Source organism: Hevea brasiliensis, chromosome 6 (assembly GCF_030052815.1).
Source record: "Hevea brasiliensis isolate MT/VB/25A 57/8 chromosome 6, ASM3005281v1, whole genome shotgun sequence".
Classification (NCBI taxonomy): domain Eukaryota; kingdom Viridiplantae; phylum Streptophyta; class Magnoliopsida; order Malpighiales; family Euphorbiaceae; genus Hevea; species Hevea brasiliensis.
The window spans coordinates 140447-164896 of NC_079498.1; the positions used below are offsets into that span (position 1 = coordinate 140447).

At 35.4% G+C, this 24450-nt stretch overlaps 2 protein-coding genes and 1 pseudogene across 3 annotated transcripts; 2 read left to right on the top strand and 1 right to left on the bottom strand.

The window, feature by feature from the left end:
* Nucleotides 1-4807: 4807 nt before the first annotated feature.
* On the top strand, nt 4808-15811 carry LOC110663101 (transcription factor E2FB). 2 transcript variants are annotated; one of them, XM_021822332.2, is made up of 14 exons: nt 4808-5262; nt 12364-12556; nt 12777-12833; nt 12971-13056; nt 13129-13217; nt 13361-13415; nt 13951-14003; nt 14091-14141; nt 14243-14291; nt 14416-14481; nt 14564-14643; nt 14777-15002; nt 15116-15182; nt 15283-15811. In XM_021822332.2, exons 1-14 carry the CDS (start codon nt 5068-5070, stop codon nt 15414-15416), a joined length of 1401 nt encoding a protein of 466 aa, XP_021678024.2. In that variant the 5' UTR covers nt 4808-5067; the 3' UTR covers nt 15417-15811. The 2 variants fall into 2 exon arrangements, with proteins under 2 accessions (XP_021678024.2, XP_021678025.2); XM_021822333.2 differs by having other exon boundaries at nt 14567-14643.
* LOC110663102 (uncharacterized) lies at nt 15768-19146 on the bottom strand (annotated as a pseudogene).
* Nucleotides 19147-23354: 4208 nt separating this feature from the next.
* LOC110663087 (transcription repressor OFP4) lies at nt 23355-24139 on the top strand. Its single transcript, XM_021822299.2, has one exon. The coding sequence runs from the start codon at nt 23470-23472 to the stop codon at nt 23986-23988; it is 519 nt and encodes a 172-aa protein (XP_021677991.2). The 5' UTR covers nt 23355-23469; the 3' UTR covers nt 23989-24139.
* The last annotated feature ends 311 nt before the right edge of the window (nt 24140-24450 follow it).

The window sequence follows — 24450 nt, forward strand, 5'->3', positions numbered from 1 at the left end:
AAGCTCCTCCCAGTCGACATCATTTCAACAAGGATGTCCCCAATCTTTATTTATCTTTAACATGGGACACTGCCTAATGAACCTTTAGAGGCAAAGAAGATTTTTCAAAAATCATCAAGTTACAGCATCCTCAATTGACAGCTTTACAGGAAGTCCTTCACTTAACCATGGCTAATATGTATATCACCCGAAGAAGGAGTTGTAGTTCTGATCAACATTTATGAAGGGCTATGTGGAAGCCACGAAGGAGCTCGGATAATTGCAAAGAAAGCATTCAGACAAGGGCACTTGTAGCCTACAGTAGTAGATGATGACAAGAAACTAGTCTAGCAATGCAAGAAGTGCCAGGAGCACGATTTCATCCCCTGAACTCCCATAAAAAAAAACTGATAGCCATCGGAAGCCCTTAGCCTTTCTACCAGTGGGGAATTGATGTACTGAGACCATTCCCAAAAGCATCTGGATCTAGACAGTACGTCATCATTGCCATAAACCACTTCATCAAATGGTTAGAGGCAGAAGCAACACAACTCATCACTGCCAATAAAGCTATCTCTTTCATCAAGAAAAATATATTTTATCGTAGTGGTATCACCAAAATCATCATCATAAATGATGGAACTCTATTCGAAGGGCATAAATTCAGAGGATTCTATACAGAATGGGGAATTGATCTTAGATTCACATCAATATATCACCCACAGTCTAACGGCATCACTGAAGTCACCAATCGAACCATCCTATGCGAACAAAAAAGAAAACTAGACAAAGCAAGGAGAAGATGGCCAGAAGAGCTCCCATTTGTATTATGGGCATTTTGAACCACTCCCAGATCAGCAATAAGAGAAACTCCTTTTTCCTTAGCATACGGATCAGAAGCAGTCATCCCTGCAGAGATCAACATCTTAAGTTTGTGAATAGAAAATCCAGAAGCAGTAATGGACAATGAAGACCTCAGATTCAATCTTGATCTAGCAGAGACAACTAGAGACCAAGCTTTCATCAAGATGGCTGAATATCATTAGAAAATGGCTAGCATGTACAACTAGAAGGTAAAACATAGATCCTTTATCATTGGCAATCTAGTTATGAAGAGACTGGATATTTTAGCGAGCACAGCAGGAGCAGAAAAACTAGGTAGTAACTGGGAAGGACTATATGTAATTTTGAAAGTCATCCGCTTGGGAGCTTATAAAGTTGCTTGCCCTGGTGGAAATGAACTACCACGGGCATGGAATATTTTCAAATTCAAAAAATATTATCAATAAATAATTTTAGATTTAGTGTTTTATCAAATAGACGGTCTTAAAAGAGACCCGATCCACATACATAATTATCAATCTCTAAAAAGATTAGAGACACAAAGACCTCTTTTGAGGCACAAAGGCCTCATTTGAGGCACATAGACCCCTTCCGAGGCATAAAGACCTCATCCGAGGCATAAAGAACTCATATGAGGCACAAACACCTCTTTCGAGGCACAAACACCTCTTTCGAGGCACAAACACCTCATTTAAGGAACAAAAGACACTAAGTGAAGTGCAAACCTCAACTGAAGTACAATATCATATCGAAGGTGATCTCTCCCAAAGTCCCACTCAAAATTCTAAACTCTCAAAACATCTACCCTAATCAAAGTTTGGATCCCTATAAGATTTTCAGAGTATAAAAAAAAAATATGATCTCTCAAGATAAAAATAACGAGGTCAGTACACAACTGGCGAATAAAAAGAGAGAGTTCTCATATTTCATTAAATAAAAAATAGTACAGTATAATTATTCAGCAGGTGGATCCCCACTTGCCTGTACATCATTATCTATGCTCGCAAAACCCCTAGCTTCCTCAACCTCACTCTTATCTTCAGCTTCATCACAGAGGGCAAGCTTTTCAAGCTAAGCAAAATCTTTGTTCGGATAACACTTTAGTGGCTTGGCAAGAAGGTCACCATGAGCTTACACATAGGCACTAGCCTCTTTTTCAATTATCTCATTCTCTTTGGCTTTGAGTTCCTCCAAGAATTTAGACAAATCAGCAGCTCGGCTTGTTATGGCATTTTAAAGCTCCTTTTGTAACTAAGCAACGCGTTCCTCAGAAACTCAAACTTGCTCCTTCAAGTCATACACCCGGGCAGCTATTACGGTCAAGTTATTCTTATAAGATATGGCTTCACTGGCTGCCTTAGACACTTCATGCCTAAGGAAGTTCACCTTCTCCTTCACCATGTGTTAAGTGGCAACTGCCTCTAGGCTCAAGCTCATAGACTGATTCAGAACATCGTCAATACTCTTAGAACCCATATGAGCTCGAACTTGGGAAGGAATAGGCTCACTGCAGTTACGCTCGCCAAGTTTATGTTGCCCTTCACAGACTACTTCCTCTCAAGAGACTGTGATAGCACCTGAGCTCCCCTGGAGATCGATTGCCCAGAGGAACCACCCTTTGAAGTTGTGGGGATCGGCACCTGGCTCAAAGATCGGTAGGTTCTTCCTAAGCTTGACCCGGAGAGCTCATCTCCTCAGCTCAGACCCTCTACTACTGTTGGCCACTTACCCTAGTCATAGTAGCCTGCGCAGCAACTTACTTCTTTTGGAGAACTCTTTTGGCAAGCTCTCTCTTTCTCTTCTTAGCAGCTCTTTCAGCATCAGTCCCAGCCATATCTACATACAAAAAGTAGTTACTGAGTTCATACTCAGTAAGAGAACAAGTACAAGGGTTTTTACCCTTTTCAGGACTAAGATCGGGCAACTGAAGTGGAACGTTCTCCCCAGCCATGACATTAGCCAACCACCACTTCAGCTCAACACCTATAACATTGACAGTCAAATACTGAGGAGTGTTTGCTTGGCTCTTTTACTCCATAACAACTGCCTCTTCATCAAAGTTTAGGACGATATCTAACTAAGGTCTCTTGGCCAAGTAGTTCTAGCTCCTTGGAACACCCTCAAAGCCATGCAGATCCCTACTCTGGAGTATAAAGAACTTATCTTTCTAGTTTTTCAAAGAAGAAGAAAACTCAGTGAAGAGTCCACAGTTCGACTTTGTTTAAAAGAACCAGTACTCCTCATTTTTTTGCCTCTCGAGATGACGCAGATCAGTAAAAATCTTTATGGTCAGAGTCAAATTTTTAGCTCAGCACAGACCTCAAAAAGGTACCAAAGTTTGCTGCGAGTTTGGGTGAAGCTGAGCCATATAAATACGATGATAATTCAACACATCCTTGTAAAACTGTTCCAAGGGAAATCATAGATCGGCTCTTAACTGCTCTTCATACACCACGATCTCATCCCCCTCTTTAAAACTATGATCGATGCAAAAGTCCCCATCACACTTTATCAGCGCGAACATATCCCCTGAAAGATTCAATTTCTCACTTATTTTGTTTAGATCGAAAGACAGCATATCAATGGAACCTCATCCACCGAAAGCGACTCTCTCCTCGGCTTTTGAGCTTTTCTCTCGCTTGGACTGAAGATTTATTCGGGATTGGCTTGGCCTGCACTTCACCCACATCATTTCACTCGCCAGTCACCACATCCTCATCGAAACTCCATGAAAATTGAATGGATGGAGTACTCGCTGTCCTTTGGCTATTGGTGTCACCCATCTCCCCCCCCCCCCTCCTAAAAAAAAAAAAAAAACAACAGAAAAGATGAAGGTAGGAAAAGAGAGCACTACCTTACGCTGAGGAAATCAACTTCATCGGAATGACAAAGAGATGCAAAGTCGCCCGTGAGAGAAAATTCAAAGAACAACTAAAGAAGCAGATAAAGCAAAAAAAATCAAGGGTGCACCTATATATATAGCTGAAGTATTAATAATTGGAAATTTTGAAACGCCGCAAAAAACCATCATCTCGAAATGACAAATCATTTATGTCTTTGCAGCTTTTGAGAGACGCCATTAATACCAAAAGTTTTGAAAAGACATTTTCTCCTAAACCTAAGGATTCAAACTTGGTGGGGGATTAATGATATAAAAGGCTAGTAAAATCGACTAAGTTAGAGATCACTCACCTGAGTTTGAACCGGGCGTGCTGCCTATCCAAGCTCGGAGCCAGGCAGAGCTCGGTGCTTCCGATCTCAATGCCTAACACCCTAGGAGACCGAGCTCCAAGGAGAACTCTAAGATCATCCCACTCCATTCTAAAGAGATCAGACAGATTAGAGCTTGGCACTCTCATCGGGCCAAACAAAGATCATGCCATTGATCATGACTAATTTCTAGTATAATTTTAAGATAGTTATCGTTACAATTTAAATATAGAATCAGCGAAGATTTAGCGAAGATTTCATATAGTTACCATCTCAATCACTATATCAGGAAGGTTAAGTTTCAAAAATAGGTACGCAAACAAAAGTTTTCACTGTCATTATATTGATATTCAATCCACAATTAGATTACTAACTTGAGCGTCGAAGTGATTACTAACTTGAGCATCGAAGTGGTTACTAACCGCTATCAGCCCTCACCCTTCCTTTGGTTTTCAAGAGACCATCAATCCGGCTAAATCCAGTATTCAGGAATTCCAAGGCAATATCAATGCCAAATTAGAATCAACAATTTAGAAGACGCTAGATATATTACATCGTTTTTAAACTAAGACTAAAATTATTAAAAATAAAAATTAAAATCTAAATTAGACTAGACCGAAGCTGGTTAGGAATTGAAACTGTTGGAATTGTGGCTAATAGATTATACTCTAATTCACGTTAAGAGACTTTTAAACTCGACTCAAACGGTTAATTGTTTTTTTTTTTATCATTTTATAAGCGCTTCCCTCCACATCTTATATCCGAACCATATTCCCTCCTTCCTCCTCCATCTTCTGCTCACTTTCTCTCTCTCCCGCTTTTTTTTTTTTTAATTAATTTTCCATCTCTCCCCCAAACCAAACTCACATATCTCTCCTCCAATTCTCATCCAATTATTCTTCAATTCCACGAATCCTTTTCTTTCATTTCTTAAGCCCGCTCTTTCTATAGATCCTCCCTTTCTTCATAAAGTCGCCAAAAACCCTTGATAAATTTTCCAATTTTCTTCCTTTGTACTCTTTTTTTTTCCTGCCGATGCTGAATTCCCAACCGCCAAACCCATCGACAAGGCAGCTGCAGCAAAACACCATGCAGAATCCGTTGAAACGGCAACTTCCTTTCTCTTCTATGAAGCCACCCTTCTCGGCTCCCGGTGACTACCACCGGTTCAGCTCTGAACCCCGCCGAGTTGCCGATCATGAAGTTGAGGCCATCGTTGTTAAACCTCCTGTGAGTATATCGTCTCAGCGTTTCTTTTCCTTTTATAAAAATATTTTTACATTTTCTGTCTTTTTTTTTATTATTTTCCTCTCTATTTTGTGGAGATCTATTTGTTTTGTATTTTGATAACTTTTTGGCAGTTTTTTCCCTCGATATTAACGATTGGATTTGTTTTTTGTGTTGAAATTAAGTGGAGTTTAGTTTATTTTTTGTTGATTTTGTGTTATTTAAGATGTTTTCGTAGTGGGTTTCTTAAATTGTGGAGCACTCTATACTAGCGAGGTCTTTTCTAGTTGAATTGGTACATTTCACCTCACTTTAAGATATTCAATTTTAAAACTTTTTAACTTAACCATATGAATTATCTGTATTTTGTGTTTCTCATTGATTCTTAAGGAAATCTGCTGTGGTAATTGCGATTATACGACCCAATTACTGGTTCCGATTTCAGATATTTATGTATTTAAGGGTTAGACAAGATAAAAGCATTTCCTTTCAGGAAACTAGGTTGGCCTTTTGGGAGTTTGTTTGACTATGCTTGGGGTGCTTATTCCTCTGGGTGAATTTTGACCTTACAGTTTTGGCAATAAAGTTTCAGCAACCATTGTCCTGTATGTATGCCAATCATAATAATGAGATACTGAATTTGAGTCTTGTTAAAAATGGAACATCCCACATAATTACACCTACTGGGAAGCATTAAAATTCATGAACTTTTTCCATATATGTGCCTAGGGATGTATAGTTACTTACTTACTTACGTTTGCTTCCTTACCTTAACCATGTAATCCATATAACTGCATCAGGATATTTTGGGTACTTTGCCAAGCCCTCATCCATTTTTATGTTTTTGGTGATGCTATCCATGGTTTCAAATTGCGGTCGCGGTCGCGGGTAACGGAAACAGGTCTACAATGGCCATAACTTAACGGTAACGGCCTGGCGCTACGTAAATTTTTTTGAAAAATTTGCAAAGTTCATAAAATAACTATATATTGATAGATATAAGTAAAACTAAGATGCACAACTATATAGTAAGTATAAATACATCAAATAAAAACATTAAATTTATTATTTTTAAACATCATTAGCTTTAAACAATTTATAGGCTGAAATAATTATGTAGATAGTACAGAACTAGAATATAAAATTTTTATTTTATGTTATTTTGTAATTAATAATGTAAACCTTAAAAATAGTTCAAAATAATTAAAAAAAACACGTAAACCTATAGATCGGACAAACTAACCTTTCAAACTACTAACTTAAAAATAAATCAAACATTAATATTAATTTTCTTCAACAAATATGCAAAAAAACAAAAAAAAATAAAAAAATAACACATAATGAAAATAAATTGTATAAAACAATAAATAACTCACTTCTTTTAGTATTTCTGCAAGAATTAGCTTTGGAAAATAGAGTAATCTACTAATCTTAGCCAAGATTCTTAGAAAACAATAAAGGAGAGATGTTTAAAGAAAGGAGGAAACTTTGAGTGAAAATTTGAGAAAAATTGAAGCCAAACAGCAGCTACTAAAGTGCTGTATGCAGAGACAAGAAAAAAGGCACCAAAATACTGTGCACATGTGAAACAGTGGCAGAAAAATCTTCAAAGTAACGGTTGTTACCGTTATTTAACAGCCGTTACCGTTAACGTTATGTAATGGCGTAACGGCCGTTATAGTTGCAACTCCTTGTTTGCTTGTAAATAACAATCTCACGGGTAACGACACCTTTCAAAACCTGTAAATAATGGCCATTACCTTAAATAACGGCCGTTGTTTGAAACCATGATGCTATCCATGGTGTCTTTACCAACCTTTATTATTATTTTAAGTTTTTAATTTTTGTGCTTAAGATCAACCCTTATCCCACTCAACCTTTTACCTCTAAATGCTTAGGTGCCCATATCTATATTATTTCTTAGATATTGCTTCATTTGTGGCATCTGATGGTTTGGTATGGGTAATAGAAGAAACTATGATGTCCTTGTTTGGATGAGTCGTAGTATCCAAATTGTTGTCAATTTCTTTGGTGCTTTAGTGGTTTAATTCCATTTTTTGCTCAAATGAAATGTCATTTTCCATGTGTGATAGGGTGAAGGGGGGAGAGGGAAAGGGTGAAAATTTTAATTTTGGTTCACTGCTTAGATCATGAGGAGACACTAGTGTAGTGGTATTTGGATGATATTTAGACGATATCTTTTTTTCTTTCCACTTTCTGTCATTTATATATGAATTATGTACCAGTTTGATTTTAGTTGTTACCAACTTGACATCTGATAAACATCTCTACTAGGGGCGTTGTATCTCTTGAAAATTCAAGTTATATTTTTCTTTCTAATGTGACATACTTTATGCATTTGTAAGTTAGAAAGAGGCAAATGAGTTTTTATTCAAGGTTCATTGATTGAAATCACAAATATGTGATTGAAGTTTGTACAAGATTTTTTCATGGTACCTATCAATTCTTGTACTTTATAGCTATGAGGATTCAGCTTCAATTTTTATTTTATATGATATTTTTATATATAGCTAATATCTTGGCAATTTGTAGAAGTAAAATCTCTTGCGGAGGCTCAAGTGAACTTGATTGCAAACTTTTTTATGTCATTGACAAACTGGGAACTGATTTTTTTTGCCAAAAAAAGAAATTGATAGTATAATTCCATATACACGGTCCCCTTCCCCCTCCCCCAACACTTCTCTTTTTATGGCACCATATGTCACGACCCGGCCAGAGTTAGTAACCAGTGCTAGGGAACAGGTTAGTTTAAGGCTATCGGAACTCATAGTAAGCTTAAAACTTAAAACTTTGACCTTCTAAGGCCTACATAACTGTTTCGGAAATTTCCTTAAAGTCTAAAGGTGGTTTTTTCCTTTTTAAGACTTAGATTTAACAGAAAGAGCTTAAAACATTTAGTGTATTATGCGAAAATTTCTTTTTTTGATTTGGGTTTTTTTACCTTACCATACTTTGTTTTTCTTGTGCGGCTAAGCTTTTTCTGTATCCTTTGTAAGATTATTATGAATCACATAACCTTCTTTTGTTAAACAAAGGCTTACTTAGATTTGTTTCCTTAGGAAGAGCATGTACATAAACCTTTACTTACTTTTCTTTGTTATGGCCATTTAGCATTTCTCAAGCATAAACTTTGGGATGGTCCCTTTAAGGAACTCCTTTTACTTGGTCATAACACTTCATTTTTTTTAATTGCATTTATTAATCACACTAGACTCTACCTCTTTGTAAACATTCGTCTACCTTTGGTATTAATTACCAAGGAGGTTCTTTAAATACCCAGTAGACTTTCACTTCATGTTTCAAGTTTAGTGTGACTAATAGAACACTACTTCATTCTTCCATTATTACATAAGTTATGCAACATTCATCAAAGTGCTATGGAGATGACCTAACTAATTGGTCCTGTCCTTTATATTTCATATCCCTAAAACATCTATTTACTTTCTTAGGATTCCACATTGCATTACATCGAAAACTATAAAACGTTAAGCTTTTCCATTTCATTCTATAGGAAGCAATTCTCTGACACATGTATCTATACCAACCTACTGGTAAGCACATTCTCATATAATCACACATTAGTCATACATGCCCACACCACAGACATAAACATGCAATCATAATACATCAAAACAATTTACTTATATGACACTAAGAAATAACATAAGGACATTATTGGAACTAAAACTTATACATATGACATTACATTATTACATAACTTAAACGAATCTATGCTATTACACATTTAATTCTCTTCAATGTTAAAACCTTCCTAAGGTCTTGTGCATTGCTACATGCAACACTTGTTTTGGTTGGGGGGGTGACCTGGGAGGCTCAGTAAGCATAAACTACTTAAATAACCACATTCTTTCTTGTCATTTCATACATATGATTGTCAAACACATGAATGCAACGATCATCAATCATATGCAAATATAGTAGTCATGTCACTAGTGACTCCCCAACAATCCAATGTGCCAACTCATATAGAGGCTATTCAGGACATTCGCTTAATATATCCAATGTGTCTAGCTCATACAGAAATTTCTTAGGATTTTTGCTTAAAACATGACATCTGTCATGTACCAGGGGTCTCGTAGGGACCTCATCTGGATTTATGGATCCATAACATGCATAACATAACATAATAATAACCATGGGAGAGTCAGTGGGTCATCCATAATCTACCCTATATCATAAACAATTATGCAATTTCATCAAGTATGGGTTTAGTGCACGACATCTAATATCAATGCAATTCATGATGCATGATTATGCTAAAAGCATTAAATAAAGTAATTAATAGCAATTAAATTAATTTAAGCAGTTTATACTCACCTCTTGTAAAACTTACTCATTAATCCTTACCCCTAAGTTTGGCAAGTAGACTAGACTCCACGTGTGATTCCTAGGATGTTTTGACATCACTGACTTTGGGCTCGACTTCCTTGAACTTAGATTACCATCTCTGATCAAGTAGTGAAACAAACATCAAAACATAAATTCTATATTCTAGACTTCCTAAAAAAACATCTAAAGGATATATAACCTATCCATTCTAGGTCCTTTTGGATCATTAAGATAGGTTTTAGAGCCTTAGAAACAAAGGGAGAAAAGGCTTGATAGAATTAACTTCGGCTGCCAAAGTAAGGGATTTCGGTTGTTGAAGTCTAGAACATTGGCTGCCCTTTTTGGACCGTAGCTTCGGTTGCCGAAATCTTGGACTTCGACTGCTGAAGTCTTGTGTCTTATTTATTCTTTGTCCAGTAGTGACTACGGCTGCCGAAGTGTTGGACTTCGGTTGTCGAACCGGGAAATTTTTCAGATTTTCTCGAGAAAGTACATGCTTCGGCTGCCAAGCTACTGGTCTTCGGCTGCCAAACCTGGGAATTTCCAGAATTTCCAAATAAAAACCTGCAGAATTTCACTTCCAACAACCTCAAAACCCAAGATAATGCTCCAAAACACAATTTGAACATTCTAACACATAATTAAGGCCTCAAACAACATGAAATTTAACTCAAAGTTCACATGTATCCATCATGAACATGAACTTTAAAGTTCAACCCAATTTTAAACATAGCATTAGCATGAAATTCTTAGATCTATCTAAGGAAGTTAGCCATCTTAGGCCTAAACACACTTCAAACTTAATAAAACTCATAACAAGACTTCAAACACCCAACATGCAATATCCTAAGGAAACAAATTCTAGGGTTTTTCATGAAATTCTCTCATCTCATGCAGCCATTCAAAACTTAAACCTAGGAAAAGTAAAAACTTGAAGGAAAAAGAGATCTACCTCTTAATTGACCATGCCAAAGCAAGGAAGTTGGTGTCAATCTCCTTTCCTTAGCTTGGATCAAAAACCCTTTCAACTTTGTACTCCCCATGCAAAAACATAGGTGCATGCAAGATTTCGACTAAAACTCTCAATAAGCAAGTTGAGACACTTGGGAAAAGAAAAGAAAGACTTAAAACAGAAATGGGGGAAGAGAAATTTACCCGTTTCTCTCCCTTTCTTGGCTAAGAGCATTATTTATACCTGTCTAGTAAAAAGGGACTTTTGGCAGCCGAAACTTAAACTTCCGGCTGTTGAAGTCCATACTGCTCGCAAGGAAATCTTGAATCCTTTCCTTAACAAGAACACCCAACAAACCTTCCTCATGTAACCTAGACTCTTAACACATCATACACATACACACATAAAATATATTTTACTACTATTTCCTTGTCTGTGAAACTTTGAGTTTCTCGAGAAATTCCTATCAATGATAATCGGAAAATTGTGGGTGTTACATCATAGTTCAATGTTACAGTTCCAAGTCAGAAGAATCTGTTAGCCTTCCTCTGACTTGTAAACCATCTTGGATTTGATATTAGTTGTGTTTTCGATATGTTGTCAAGTCATGCAGTTATAGGTAGCTGAGCCTATTATTACTTTGTTTATCAGTATATTAATTCCCATTGTTATCAATGTTTGGGAAATAAAGCAAATTTTCTACCCCTAGCAATTAAGGGAGTTATAGTTCGTTGTATTGATTCTTGGAATTTCAAGAAGAAACAAGAAGATAAAGAAAGGAAGAAGATAGAAAAGAAGAAGAAAAATAGAAGAATAGATTCAAGATGGGAGAAGAAGAAGAATTAGGATTTTGCCAAGAAGAGAGAAGAAATAGAGCTTTGATACAGAGAAGATAAGAAACAGAAGTTGTACTGTGCTCAAACCACTCTGAGAGGAAAAAAGCTTTGGATTGCTCAACAGATTACTTGTACTGTTAATATTTATCACATTCAGAACTGATTGTTGAGCTCTTAGTAATTACTAATTACTATGATTATAACTCTTTTCTGAGCAAGATTGTTGCTTAGGCTAAACCAATCATTGGTACTAGGAAAGAGTACAAGATCTATAGTGAACATACACATTAGATATATGTATAGGCAACGTCTCCAAGTTTTAATTGTATGGAAATGTTTTTATTGGGCCTATTTTTGGGCCTATTTTTCATTCATTTAAAAGACTTGTCCAACTGCAGTTTTTTGTTTGTGCAAAAAAAAAAAAAAAAATTCCAATTTTTGCTGTTGCATCTATAGCTCATCCAATTTGATGTCCAAATATCTTGATCCTTTGTTTTATACATATATCATGTTTTCTAGTGCACATATTATTTCATCAGTCTTTTAGAGGACATATTCAAGAAAGATTTTAAGATGTTATTCTCAAGAAAAATAGCTTAAGACATCAGGATTTCTATACTGCCTTAACAACTGTATGAACTTAACTTTTATTTTATTTTTTTCAAGGATTGCGGCACACACACACACACACAAGAACCACCACCAAAAAATAAAAAAGTGCATAGGCTTGCATCTTTATGTTGGCTGGGTGTATAAGCATGAACACACTTTTGAAGTTGATGACCATGTACATTATTGTTCCAAAGCTTGACTGGTGTCCTAACTTCTAATACTTTCTTTTCCTTGTTCTTGTTCTTTCTTCTTTTTTTAAAATCTTATTTATATAGTGCACATGTTACTAATCGTTGTTTAGAAAAAAAAAAAAAACTAAATGGTCTGTATCAGCCAACTAAGCGGAAGAGTGATGCAGCAGATCATGAAGCTGAGTCCAGTGAGTGGAATACCAGTGCTGGCGTCACAGAAGTATTCAACAGTCCCCTCCAGACGCCTGTATCTGGAAAAGGTGGAAAGGCACCCAAAACATCTAGGCTTTCAAAGAGCAGTAAATCTGGAGCCCAGAGTGCTGCTTCAAATCTTGGTGAGCATTGCATAGTAAATGTTCTTGGAGTTCTATATTTGTGATTCTGGCATATTTGATCTGCTAGTGGTTGGGTCAGTATGGACTAACAATTGAGTAGTATAATTTTGGATTTCTTTCTGATTCTGGAAACATTCCGTCTCCCCTACTGCCACCAAAAATCTTGAAGAAAAGGGAAATGAAAATGAATATGGAATGAGAAGGTTTTTTGAATTGACAGGTTCTCCTGGAAATAATCTTACTCCAACCGGTCCCTGTCGGTATGACAGTTCCCTAGGTAAACTTTATTTCTTAATGCATTTGTGTATTTATATTTGAAACAGAGTTGTTGGCACCATTAGGGGCACTATTTCAAATGGCTTTTGGAATAGAGAGCATATCTTAGAAGCAGTAAAATGTGTGATTGTGATTCAGGTCTCTTGACAAAAAAGTTCATCAATTTGATCAAACACGCTGAAGATGGTATTCTTGATCTTAATAGAGCTGCTGACACTTTGGAGGTGACAGTTAGTTATTCCCATCTTATACATTTTGCAATATAAAGATCATTTGAGAGGTTTTTGTCCCTACAGGTGCAAAAGCGGCGGATATATGACATAACAAATGTCCTAGAAGGAATTGGTCTGATAGAAAAGAAGCTCAAGAACAGAATTCAGTGGAAGTATGTACATATAGCTTCCTCCTTTTCCCTATATTTTCCCCCTCATTTGATGTTACTTAGTGTGTAAAATGGTGTCGGTTAATGATTAGTTATCAACAATTTTGCACTTGATAAGTCGTTGAATATTATTTGATTGATATTAGGGGACTTGATGTCTCAAGGCCAGGGGAAGCAGATGAGAATGTTGCTAGTTTGCAGGTATGCATTATTTGAAAATTTGCTTCTTGATTTGTACTTTTGGATTACCACAGGTTTTCTCTACTTTTTGACATAGCGTGTTTCTTTGTTCTGTTCTGGTATTTCTTTTGTTTCTATTTTTCCATGACTGAAATTTTTCCAGAACAACTTTGCCAGCATTTTTGGTGCCATCTGGAAGAGAAATACTTTCTTAGTAGAAAACCAATGTAAATGATTTGATAGTTAGCTGCAGAAAAGTGCCCTAATTCAGATTTACTGAGGGGTATCTCCCATCACTGGCCATGTTGCCATTACAATGAATCAAGTTTGAATTTAGAAATGTGCAGATCAGCTGAATGGATATTATTCACTATAATAACTAGAGTGAAGCTCTTATAGTTTCATTGAATTAATTAGTATCACTTTTTATAACATATTCGGAAACAATGATTCATGCACACCATTTATATTGTCTATTGACAGAACTTGGAAAAACAAAAGCCTTCCTAGGGTTCAGGATTTAGCTTTATTTCTCAATGGGTTTTTCCCCATGCAGGCAGAAGTTGAAAACCTTAACATTGAGGAACACAGATTAGATGAACAAATAAGGTTATGTAATTTTTCCTTGTGTACGTGCAACTCCCACATGTTTGTTAGCAACTTTTGGTTTGTGCTGATTTTTCAAATTTATTGCAGAGTAGTGCAAGAAAGATTAAGGGACCTCAGTGAAGATGAAAATAATCAAAAGTAAAATCTTCTGCTCTTGTTTGCATTAAATTACTGTTTTTTTACATAATCTTGTTATTTTAACTGATGGAATTTGCCAATTTTGTGTTTTACCATTTCAGGTGGCTTTTTGTCACTGAGGAAGACATCAAGAGCTTACCCTGCTTCCAGGTTGGTTCTTCTCTGTGCTTCATTATTACTTAAGTTTTAGATTTTGGTTCTTGGATTGTCCCTGGATTTATAATAAAATTTCTTCTTGTTAGTAACTGAGTGTATAATTTGTTGTCTTTAACAGAATGAAACCTTGATAGCAATTAAAGCTCCACATGGCACTACTTTGGAAGTCCCAGATCCTGATGAGGTAATCCCATAAGCAGTTGATCAAGGAAAAAGTGCAAATTTTTTTGTGCATGCATACTCAATATGGACCTCCCTTTCTGCAGCAGGCTGTTGACTATCCTCAAAGGAGATACCGGATAGTCCTTAGAAGTACAATGGGTCCCATAGATGTTTATCTTGTCAGGTACTGTTGCTTCTTATGTGTTTGTATGGCTGGTGAGACAACCTTCACATTAGTGAAATGGTTATCCATTGAATTTTTTGAGACTTTTAATTACCTATTCTGATCTCTCTCCCTCTTGCCCCTGTTATTTTAGTCAATTTGAAGAGAAATTCGAGGAGATTCATGGTGTTGAGCCACCTGCAAGTTATCCGTCAACTTCAGGCTTTAATGAAAATCTAGTAAATACAATGGTCCCAGGGGAAAGCAGGGGAAAGGAGATTGAAATTCAGGGACAAGATGCTTATAGAATGTGCTCAGATCTTAACACCTCACAGGACTTTGTGAGTGGGATCATGAAGATTGTTCCCTCAGATGTAGATGTAAGTCTGCCTTCTTGTTTGGTGTCATTGCTTTTGCATATGCAAGAAGTGAACTATTTTCACATTTTGCATATATTTTAAATTTTGTTATTCTCAATTTTGTTTGTTTGCAGAGTGATGCGGATTACTGGCTTTTATCAGATGCTGGTGTTAGCATAACAGACATATGGCGCACTGAACGTATCCTTGCTAAAATATTGCATTCTGTTTACCGAATTGTTATGCTATCACTTCATCGTATATTGAGCATTAAATTCTGAGTTCCCTAACTCCGCGATAGCTGGGGTTGAGTGGAATGAATTTGGTACACTTCATGATGACTATCGCATGGGAAATGTCAGCACAGCTCGACCCCAAACTCCACCATCCAATCCAACAGAAGTGCCTTCTAATGTTAATAATACTGCAGGATGAAATGAAAACATCAAATATGCAGGGGCTTGTTTTTGGTTGCATAGCAGTGATGTCTGTATATCTGCATCTCCCTTCAGCATTGCAGCTGCTGTGGGGGTTGGATTACTGGTTCGCAGATTTGCATCATAAATGTCCTTGAAGCCCTTCTGTGGAGCTAAAGAACAGGAAGTAGCTCTTGCATTGTACAGCGCAAGTAATATAGCAATCCATGTAATCCTGACAGAAATAAGGTTACTAATTTTTTTTGAGTTCATCCTTTTATATTGCTCCAATTTCGGTTTTGTTATATTCAGTAGCTTGGAATGTGGTTAGGCAGTAAAACACATGTAAGATATAATTTGATGGCAAATATTTAATCAGACTAGAACTGGAAATGAATACATTTAAGATCTGAAGCGCCCTTCCTTTACAATATTATCATGGAACATGCAACATAGGAGCACAAATAATCAAAGGATATGACTTGATATTATAAAAATAAGATGGTAAAAGTGAATGAATCTCCCAGATCACCCGTATTGATTCACAATGCTTTTCTGTGTTGTTTGTTTAGCATCAATGCCAGGGATGTTCTGTGATCTTATAAATTGGCTTGTTGGTTAATTTCAATAGCCTCAAGTTCGTGTAGATTGTAGTATGCACAGTTTATGTATGAAGGCTCAACATATTTTCTTGGAAAAGAAAACAAGTCATTGGTTTCACGGGATCTCATGGAAGCTGGGAATGAGAATGAATTACTTTTCTTTATCAACTTTCTTGCCAATCCAACTGGCGACAGTGGGAGTGAGAGCTACAGTAGGGGGGAACCTTCTTGGAGATGCAGCCTTGTGTGCGGCATATGCCAAAGCAAAGGCCCTAACTTTTTCCCCAGTCTCATCAGTAGAAATTCCCACCTCAAAATTTGCAAGCTCAATGCAGGATATAAAATAGTAAGAGCTGAATTTGTTTGAAACTTGAACGCTTGATCTCACCTTTAGCAGCAAAGCTTGGACATCGATACCTGCACTAATGAGTGCGTAACAGAGAGAGGAGATCAAGGACAGTGTAATGGAGGTGGCCAGTTATGCGCCTCCATATTTTGCTAGCAGCTCCTTTGCTTGCTCTCCCTTTGATTTCTTTTACTCGCCATCGTCTTCCCTCTTTCCCTCTTTTGAGCTGAATATCTTCATCATCATACATGTGTACATAATTACATATATGAGATGGCAGTTTTCAAAACAAGTTAAAGCTAATCGAATAAACATCTAATTTCCGGAATAATTATGCTAATAATCACTAAACGTGCCACTTAATTAACCTAAATTCCCAGTAGCAAATCACATTCTAAAAATTCACATTACAAAGATTGCAAGGGGAAAAAAAGGAGGAGAAGAAGAAGAGGAGAAGCAGAGATTTTGATAATTGGGTACCTTCCAAAGACCAGCTTCGAGACCATACTTTTCGGCAATTTCCTCAGGTGAAGAAGATGAAGACGGTGATGGGATATTCGTTTCTCCTGTTTTCTCTTTGATGGCCCTGGGCTTGAAGTGTTTAAAACTGGATTTGGGAGGTTTAACGGAACCAAAATAGTGATTGTTTAAGTTTTTCCTATTGATGAGGGAAGTAGCAGAAAACAGAGGAGAGATTTGCACAGCTATGGCCATTGCTATTAGTAAGCTCCAGCTAGCCGAAAAGGTTCTTTTTCTATCTAACTCCAAACGCACATCCTCTGAAACATGAAATTCTTGGAAAAATCTGCGCAACGAAGTTGAAGGAGAAGGGAGCTTGTATGTAGAGACGAAATTGAATGTCTCCTACGAGGACATTTTGGTCATTGTCGCTTCTTGAGACATTTGTGAAACCTATGGTCCCGTAAGAGGCCAAGTATATCACTGTGAGGAGGATAACCTTTCGCTGCGACAAATAACAATTTGCTTGTCTAGTTAGTTTTTCCACTTTTCTTTATTTTTTTTCCCTTCATCGAAGATCAAACGACACAAACCCCAGTTGCGGAAAAAAGAGGCAGCAAGCTAAACTTCACACAAACTTTAAAGCTCAAAACATCGTCGACCCGCGGGAGAAACAATAGATGGAAAATAGGGAGAGCCCATATGGTTTTTCACTCTTTTATACCCAGAGGGGGCAACAATAGTACATGGTTGGATGACAAGTACTTCTGCCCTCAAGTTCCCCCTTCCCCAAAACTCTATCGCATAAAGCACTACCCCAGGACCCAGAGATCACAACACAAGCCCATAAAAACTTTTAATTGGTACCAAATCAAGCAAAGAACAATAGTGGTAGGTTCTTCAGCGTTCCAATTGCACTTTTGAGGCCGATTCCCTAAATCGCACTCCACGAACCACCATCACCTAGCAATTGTTTCCCATGCCATGCTAGACTAAAGTGTCTCCCATCGACTCAGAAATCTTGGGTATTAACTAGAAACACACATACACAATCAACCAATTAGGTTGACAGTAAACCCTCCTCATTACAATTACATAACCTGCAAAAATCAAAACCATATTGTAACTACCAAAACTGGTATGCTAGGGAACGCTAGGGATCAGTTCAATTTAAGACTGCTAAAACTTATAGTAAGCCTAAATATCTGTTAATCATAAAACATATCATCAAACATACCATGAAATATAGCATACAAGGACTCAATCATATTGGATATGTATTTATATAATTGTGCTGATTAACATTCTTTCCTTTTATATTTATCCTAAAAAAGTTTACTCATCTAATATGCAGCTCTGATACTAACTTGGTAAGGCTTCTAATAAAGGCATATAGAAAAAATGGAAAGAAACTTTTCTAGGATCTTCATATATTAACTTTTGCAGCATACCTTACATGTACATGCTGATTTGAGTGCAAAATAAGCAAGTCAAAATAACCTAACATAATTTGCTTTAGTTAGTAGTACAACATATTAACATTTACTAAGAGTATAACAGAAAAATCTTAACATTTTAACACTCCTCCTTAAGATTTTTCTTCAATACTCCAAGCTGCCTCCTTTGCATCTCAAATTTAGCCTTCTGTAAACTCTTGGTCATAATGTCAGCAATCTGTCCCTCTGACTTGCAATGTTCCAGCTTAATTTCTTGAATTGCTTCAGCTTGCCTTAAAGCATGAAACTTCACTTTTATGTGCTTTGACCTGCCATGTAAAACAGGATTTTTTGCCATGGAGATTGTAGATTTGTTATCCGCCCAAATCACAGTAGCACTATTTTGACTCAAATTCAAATCTTCCATCACTTTTCTTAACCAGATAGCTTGATTTGCAGCACCAGTAGCTGCTATGTACTTTGCTTCTGCAGAGGATTGAGCTACAACTTCCTGCTTCCTTGAACTCCATGAGAACACACCAGACCCTAGGGAGAAAGCATATCCTGATGTGCTTTTGGAATCATCCAAACTCCCAACCCAATCACTATCTGAAAAGCCTTGCAGGATAACTGATCTTCCTGATTTGAACCAAATACCATATCCAGACTACCCTTCACATATCTAAGGACCCTTTTAGCAGCTACCATATGCTTTTCACTAGGTTCTTGCATGAATCTTGACAACAAACTTGTTGTATACATCAAATCAGGCTTGGTTATGTTTAAATACAATAAACTCCCAATTAAACTCCCGTAATTTGTACCATCTACCCTTGCACCTGTATTTTCTTTTGACAACTTCTCATTAGCCACCAATGGAGTTGATACAGCCTTACATCCCTTCATTTTGAATCTTTTAAGTAGATCTGAAGCATACTTCTGCTGAGATATGAAGATTCCCCTTTCTTCCTGTTGAATTTCCATTCCCAGAAAAGTATTTCATTTCCCCCAAATCAGTCATTTCAAAAATCTTTTCCATTTCTGCCTTAAACTTGAAAATTTGCACTTCATGATTCCCTGTGACAAGTAAATCATCAACATATAAGGACACTATGAGCATTCTCCTTCCTTTTTCTTTTCTCGTGTAGAGAATGGCCTCATTTTCACTCCTCCTGAAACTACAATCTAACAAGTAAGAATCCACCTTGCTATACCAGGCTCTTGGAGCCTGCTGTAGTCCATATAAAGCTTTATGGAGCTTATAAACCATCCCTTCCTTGCTTGCAATTTCATATCCTTGAGGTTGTTCAACAAAGATCTCTTCCTGCAGCTCACCATTCAAAAAAGCAGACTTCACATCTAGATGGACTATTTTCCATTTACATTGAGCTACTAGAGCTATTAAGAGTCTGACAGTATCATGCCGAGCAACTGGTGTAAATGTGTCACTGAAATCCAAACCAGGTTGTTGAGCATATCCCTTCACCACAAGTCTGGCCTTTAGCTTGTGCAAAGACCCATCTGGATTCATTTTAGCCTTGCACACCCATTTTAACCCTATAACATTTCTTCCAATTAGCCTTTCAACCAACTCCCATGTCCCATTCTTCTTAATCATCTGCATTTCCTCATTTATTGCCTCAATCCATCCCTTCTCCTTTGCTGCTTCATCATAACTTGTAGGTTCAGCAATAGAAAGATTACAGTTCTCATAAATTTCAGCAATTGACTTAGTTTTTCTTTTCAATGGCTCTTCACCTTCTTCAAATTCATCTTCCAGCTTATTAAAGTCGTGCAAGCTAGCTTCAATTTCAGCTACTGAAACTTCAGATTTCTCCATATCAGTGTGCTGCTCAACTTGCTTTTTATTCCAATTCCAATGGGAATTCTCATCTACGACAACATCCCTACTTACGATAACCTTTTACTCTTTTACATTATAAACCCTATAAGCTTTAGATTGAGAGGCATAACACAAAAAAATGCCTACTTCTGATTTTAAATCCAGCTTGCTCCTTTTTATAGCTGGAATATGAATATAACAACAAGTCCCAAATACCTTCATGTGTTTGATTGATGGTTTTATTCCACTCCAAGCTTCAATAGGAGTTAAACCTTTCACTGCAATAGTAGGCAACCTGTTTTGTGGATAAACCGCAGTATGAGCAGCTTAGCCCAAAACTGATTGGGCAACCCTTTCTCTGCTAACATACACCTCACCATCTCAACAACACTTATGTTTTTTCTTTCAGCTAACCCATTTTGCTTAGGGGTATATGCAATAGTCAACTGATGGTTGATCCCTTCATCTTCACAAAACTGCTTAAATTCTACAGAATTGTATTCCATTCCATTGTCTGACCTCAACGCCTTTAGCTTACACTTAGATTTAGCTTCAGCCATCCTTTTGCAGAGGCCCCCTGCCCTAAGGCAAAGGAGGCCGCATCGACAGAAGAAAGAGAGACTAAACCCTAAAGAAGAAACGAAAACATAATAAGAGAAGGGAAGAGGGACTAAACCTCAACTCCTTTGTTTATATGACTTTCACCATTAATTAATTAGTATATATGATCCAAAAATCGTATTTGTTCCTAATCCTTTACGTTGTATAAATTCCTTTCCCTTAATTTAAAAAAAGACAAAACTAAATTAAGCTTTTTTGCTGTCATGGTATCTTCTTGATTTGTTTTGTAAATTTTTTCACTTAATATCCACATCTAAATTAGATATCAAAAAAAATCTATTATCTCAAGTTTAAATTAATGTATATGCATCAAGTATTTCCTGATTTTTATTTATTTAATAAAATCTATATATATATTTATCCAAACTACGCAACAACTCAGAAAGCAATATAAATCTCAGTTAAATTCTATCCTCAGTAATATAAAATTCAAAATAACTTTTGCTGAGCAACAAAAACATCTTAAATTTAACCATATAAGTCACTTGCATCCTCACTGCAAACATAACAATGACAGAAACTAATGATATTCTTTGTTATAAGAAATATATATATTTTTTTTTCTTTTACTTCTGGGATGGTAAAAATAAATATTCATAAGAAACTAAATGAAAAATATAGATACTAAAATAAAAATATAAAATATAAAGGGATTAAAATTAAATAATTTATACAATGATAAAAATATTGGAGAGATAAAAAATAATTTTTTTCTGAAAAAAATAAAATATACATGTAAAATTTAATTTTAAAAATTTTAGAGGAGCAAACTCCCATAATTTAAAAAAAAAAATACATTAAAATTATAGATAATTTTTTTTTTTAATTCAAAAAACTTATGGGAGCCACGCTCCATATAGTTTCGCCCTTGACTAAAAGGTAAAAAATTTATTTAAATTTGATCAAGATATAAAAATGTTTTTATAAATGAATTTCGTCATGCATACATGCTGTGTTTTGATAAAAATTTTTGATGCTAAAGCGTCCTGTGCCTGACTTCATCGTTTGTCATGAAGATTACCAATGCTTTTGATAGGCTGCTCGCAAAAGGAGATATTCTTGTTATCTGCTTCTTCTTTTTTTTTTTTTTTTTTTTTTTTTAAATTAAATTAAATTCCTTTTAGGTTTCAGCTCATATATTAGAAATGACTTTAATATGATTAGCTCTTTTAATTAGTTAGCCTTTGCTTCTCGTAATTGTGCCTAACCTTGCACACGTGCTATTGACAACTTTCTTGAAATTAAATAAATTAATCAGTGATTTTGATATAAAATCGAATCAGTTCTTTTATTAAATTAGATAAAGAGTTGACCAAAATAAAAATCAAATGATCTAATAGTTGAATTGATAATATGTTGGCTTAATAATTTATCGACTCGAATTATATTAATATTTTAACATTTAAAAATTTAAATTATATTTAGTAAATAATTAAATAAGATATTATTTAACTCTAATTCTTTTATTTATAGTAATAGAAGAAATTTGTTAAAATGATGGGTTCATTTTTTAGTTTTAATATATAATTAATATTTTATAAATATTAAGAAGATAATTATTCAATTATAATTATATTTTATTTTATATATTAACTATAAATGTTTAGAATAAAAAATAGTTAAAATTTATATATTTTTAATATTTACACATAAATTTTAATAATATTATTAAGATATATGTAAATATAATCTAATAAATGTTGAAATAGTAATTTTAAAAATAAAATTTAATCGATTAAAATTATTTAATTATATTAATAAATATAATATTTAATTAATAATTAATGATCCACTAATTAAATTGTTAGACTCATTAACTCAATCCATTAACTGCGTCAATCTCTTTCCAGGGTTTAATAACCTTGAAGTAAACTAATAATTAATAAAGACTATATAATTTTTACTTATTGATTACTTAAAATTTTTTTTTTTGGTGAAGGCTATATATATATAAGATAGATCTATCTTAATTCATAGGACACAATATATTAATGTTGGTACAAATTTAATTAATAATTCGTTTCAATTACATAAATCCATATGGTATTTTCAATTATATAATTGGTATGTTTCTTAATTAGGAAAAGTAGAACCCAAGGATCCAACCCAACCATGGATATCTTACAAAAACTATAGCTACTGGGGCTGCTTTAGTTTTTGATTAATTTGAATGTAATACTTGTAACCGATCATATATAAATAAATTCACCAATAATTAAGTTGTTAATCACAAGCTGAATTAGTTAAAGCATCACATAAAATGTCTGCCTCGTTAGTTATTAGAAACAAAGGTGTCAACAAATCCGCTTGTTGCTGTAATTAAAGTCGCAGAGCCTACTATTATTTACTTCTTTTTGGTAAACTATGAAGCTACAATTATTATTATTATTATTTTAATGTGAACTAAATTAATATTTCCATTTTAGAATGAATATTAAATTTATTTTTATAAATAAGATGGAAATGATATTTTGTTAATGTGTTTTCTGAAGTTCAAGGGTAATTAATTAAACTGTCAGATTAGGTTAAGGGATAAGGATAACTAAAGAAAGGACAAATCTTATCGAGAAAATGATCACTCTCCCGAACTCCCTACGTTAAGTCAAATGCCTTTAAAACCTTTCTTTCTCAGCAAGATTGTAGAAAATGTCTCCTACCCAAGTACACCATCTCTCTCAATCCTAACAACCACCCCTACCAATAACGCCTTCTTTATATCTAACAATTCTATTATTATTATTCCATCTCCTGACTCTCTCTGCGCAATGCCCTCCACCAAGAAAAATCTTCTTATTAAAACAGTGATCACTGCAGCAAATGCAAGCTGCGGTTGCATTTGCTGCAGGTCATCAAAAACTTCAGATGTACATGAGCCTAGTGCAGTGCCCAGATCAACCAAAAAAACCATTTCCCAGAAGGATCCTCACCCTTGTATTTCTTCTTCAAGCTCTTGTGATAAAAGAGGAAGCTTCTCAGGGGACAAAGAAGAAAGCTGCACTTCCACAATAACAAACTCTGTATCTGATCATGAAAACGATCCAAAAAGTTCCAAAATCGTCAACAGCGTTGCTGTGGTTAAGGACTCTAATGATCCATATCAAGATTTCAGGCATTCCATGTTGCAAATGATCTTTGAGAAAGAAATCTACTCCAAAGATGATCTTCAGGAGCTTCTAAATTGCTTCTTAGAGCTCAATTCTCCTTATCACCATGGCCTGATCATTGAAGCATTCACTGAGATCTGGAATGAGGTCATCTCCAAGAAGCTCAAGTCACAGAATTAATTAAGCCACGTGACTCCTAGCTGTGCGTGAACATTCGCACGTGCGGCTGGTACCCGTGTCATTAACAAGTAGGAAACTTCTTGGGCGTTGGTCAAGACGCAAAGCTAAAGCAATGGGTTTTAGGGAGAATAAAATAATTAATTAAATTTGAGTTTTTTTTTTCTTTTTGTTATTCTTGATAAAATAATTGTTAGAGGCAATGCTTTTAAATTTTTGTTTATTAGCTGATATTAAATAATATATATATATATATATATATATATATGTGTCAGTCAAGAAATTATATAACACAGGGATTTCATAATCATACAAGTCAATTAAATATATATACAATTTCAGTTATTAATTTATTTAAAATAAAAATTTATTTGACAATTAGCTGGCAGTTAAAAACTTGTAGATTCGCCACTTTACTAATTTATCATTGTTTGTAAGATATATACGCATGTTATTATATAATTA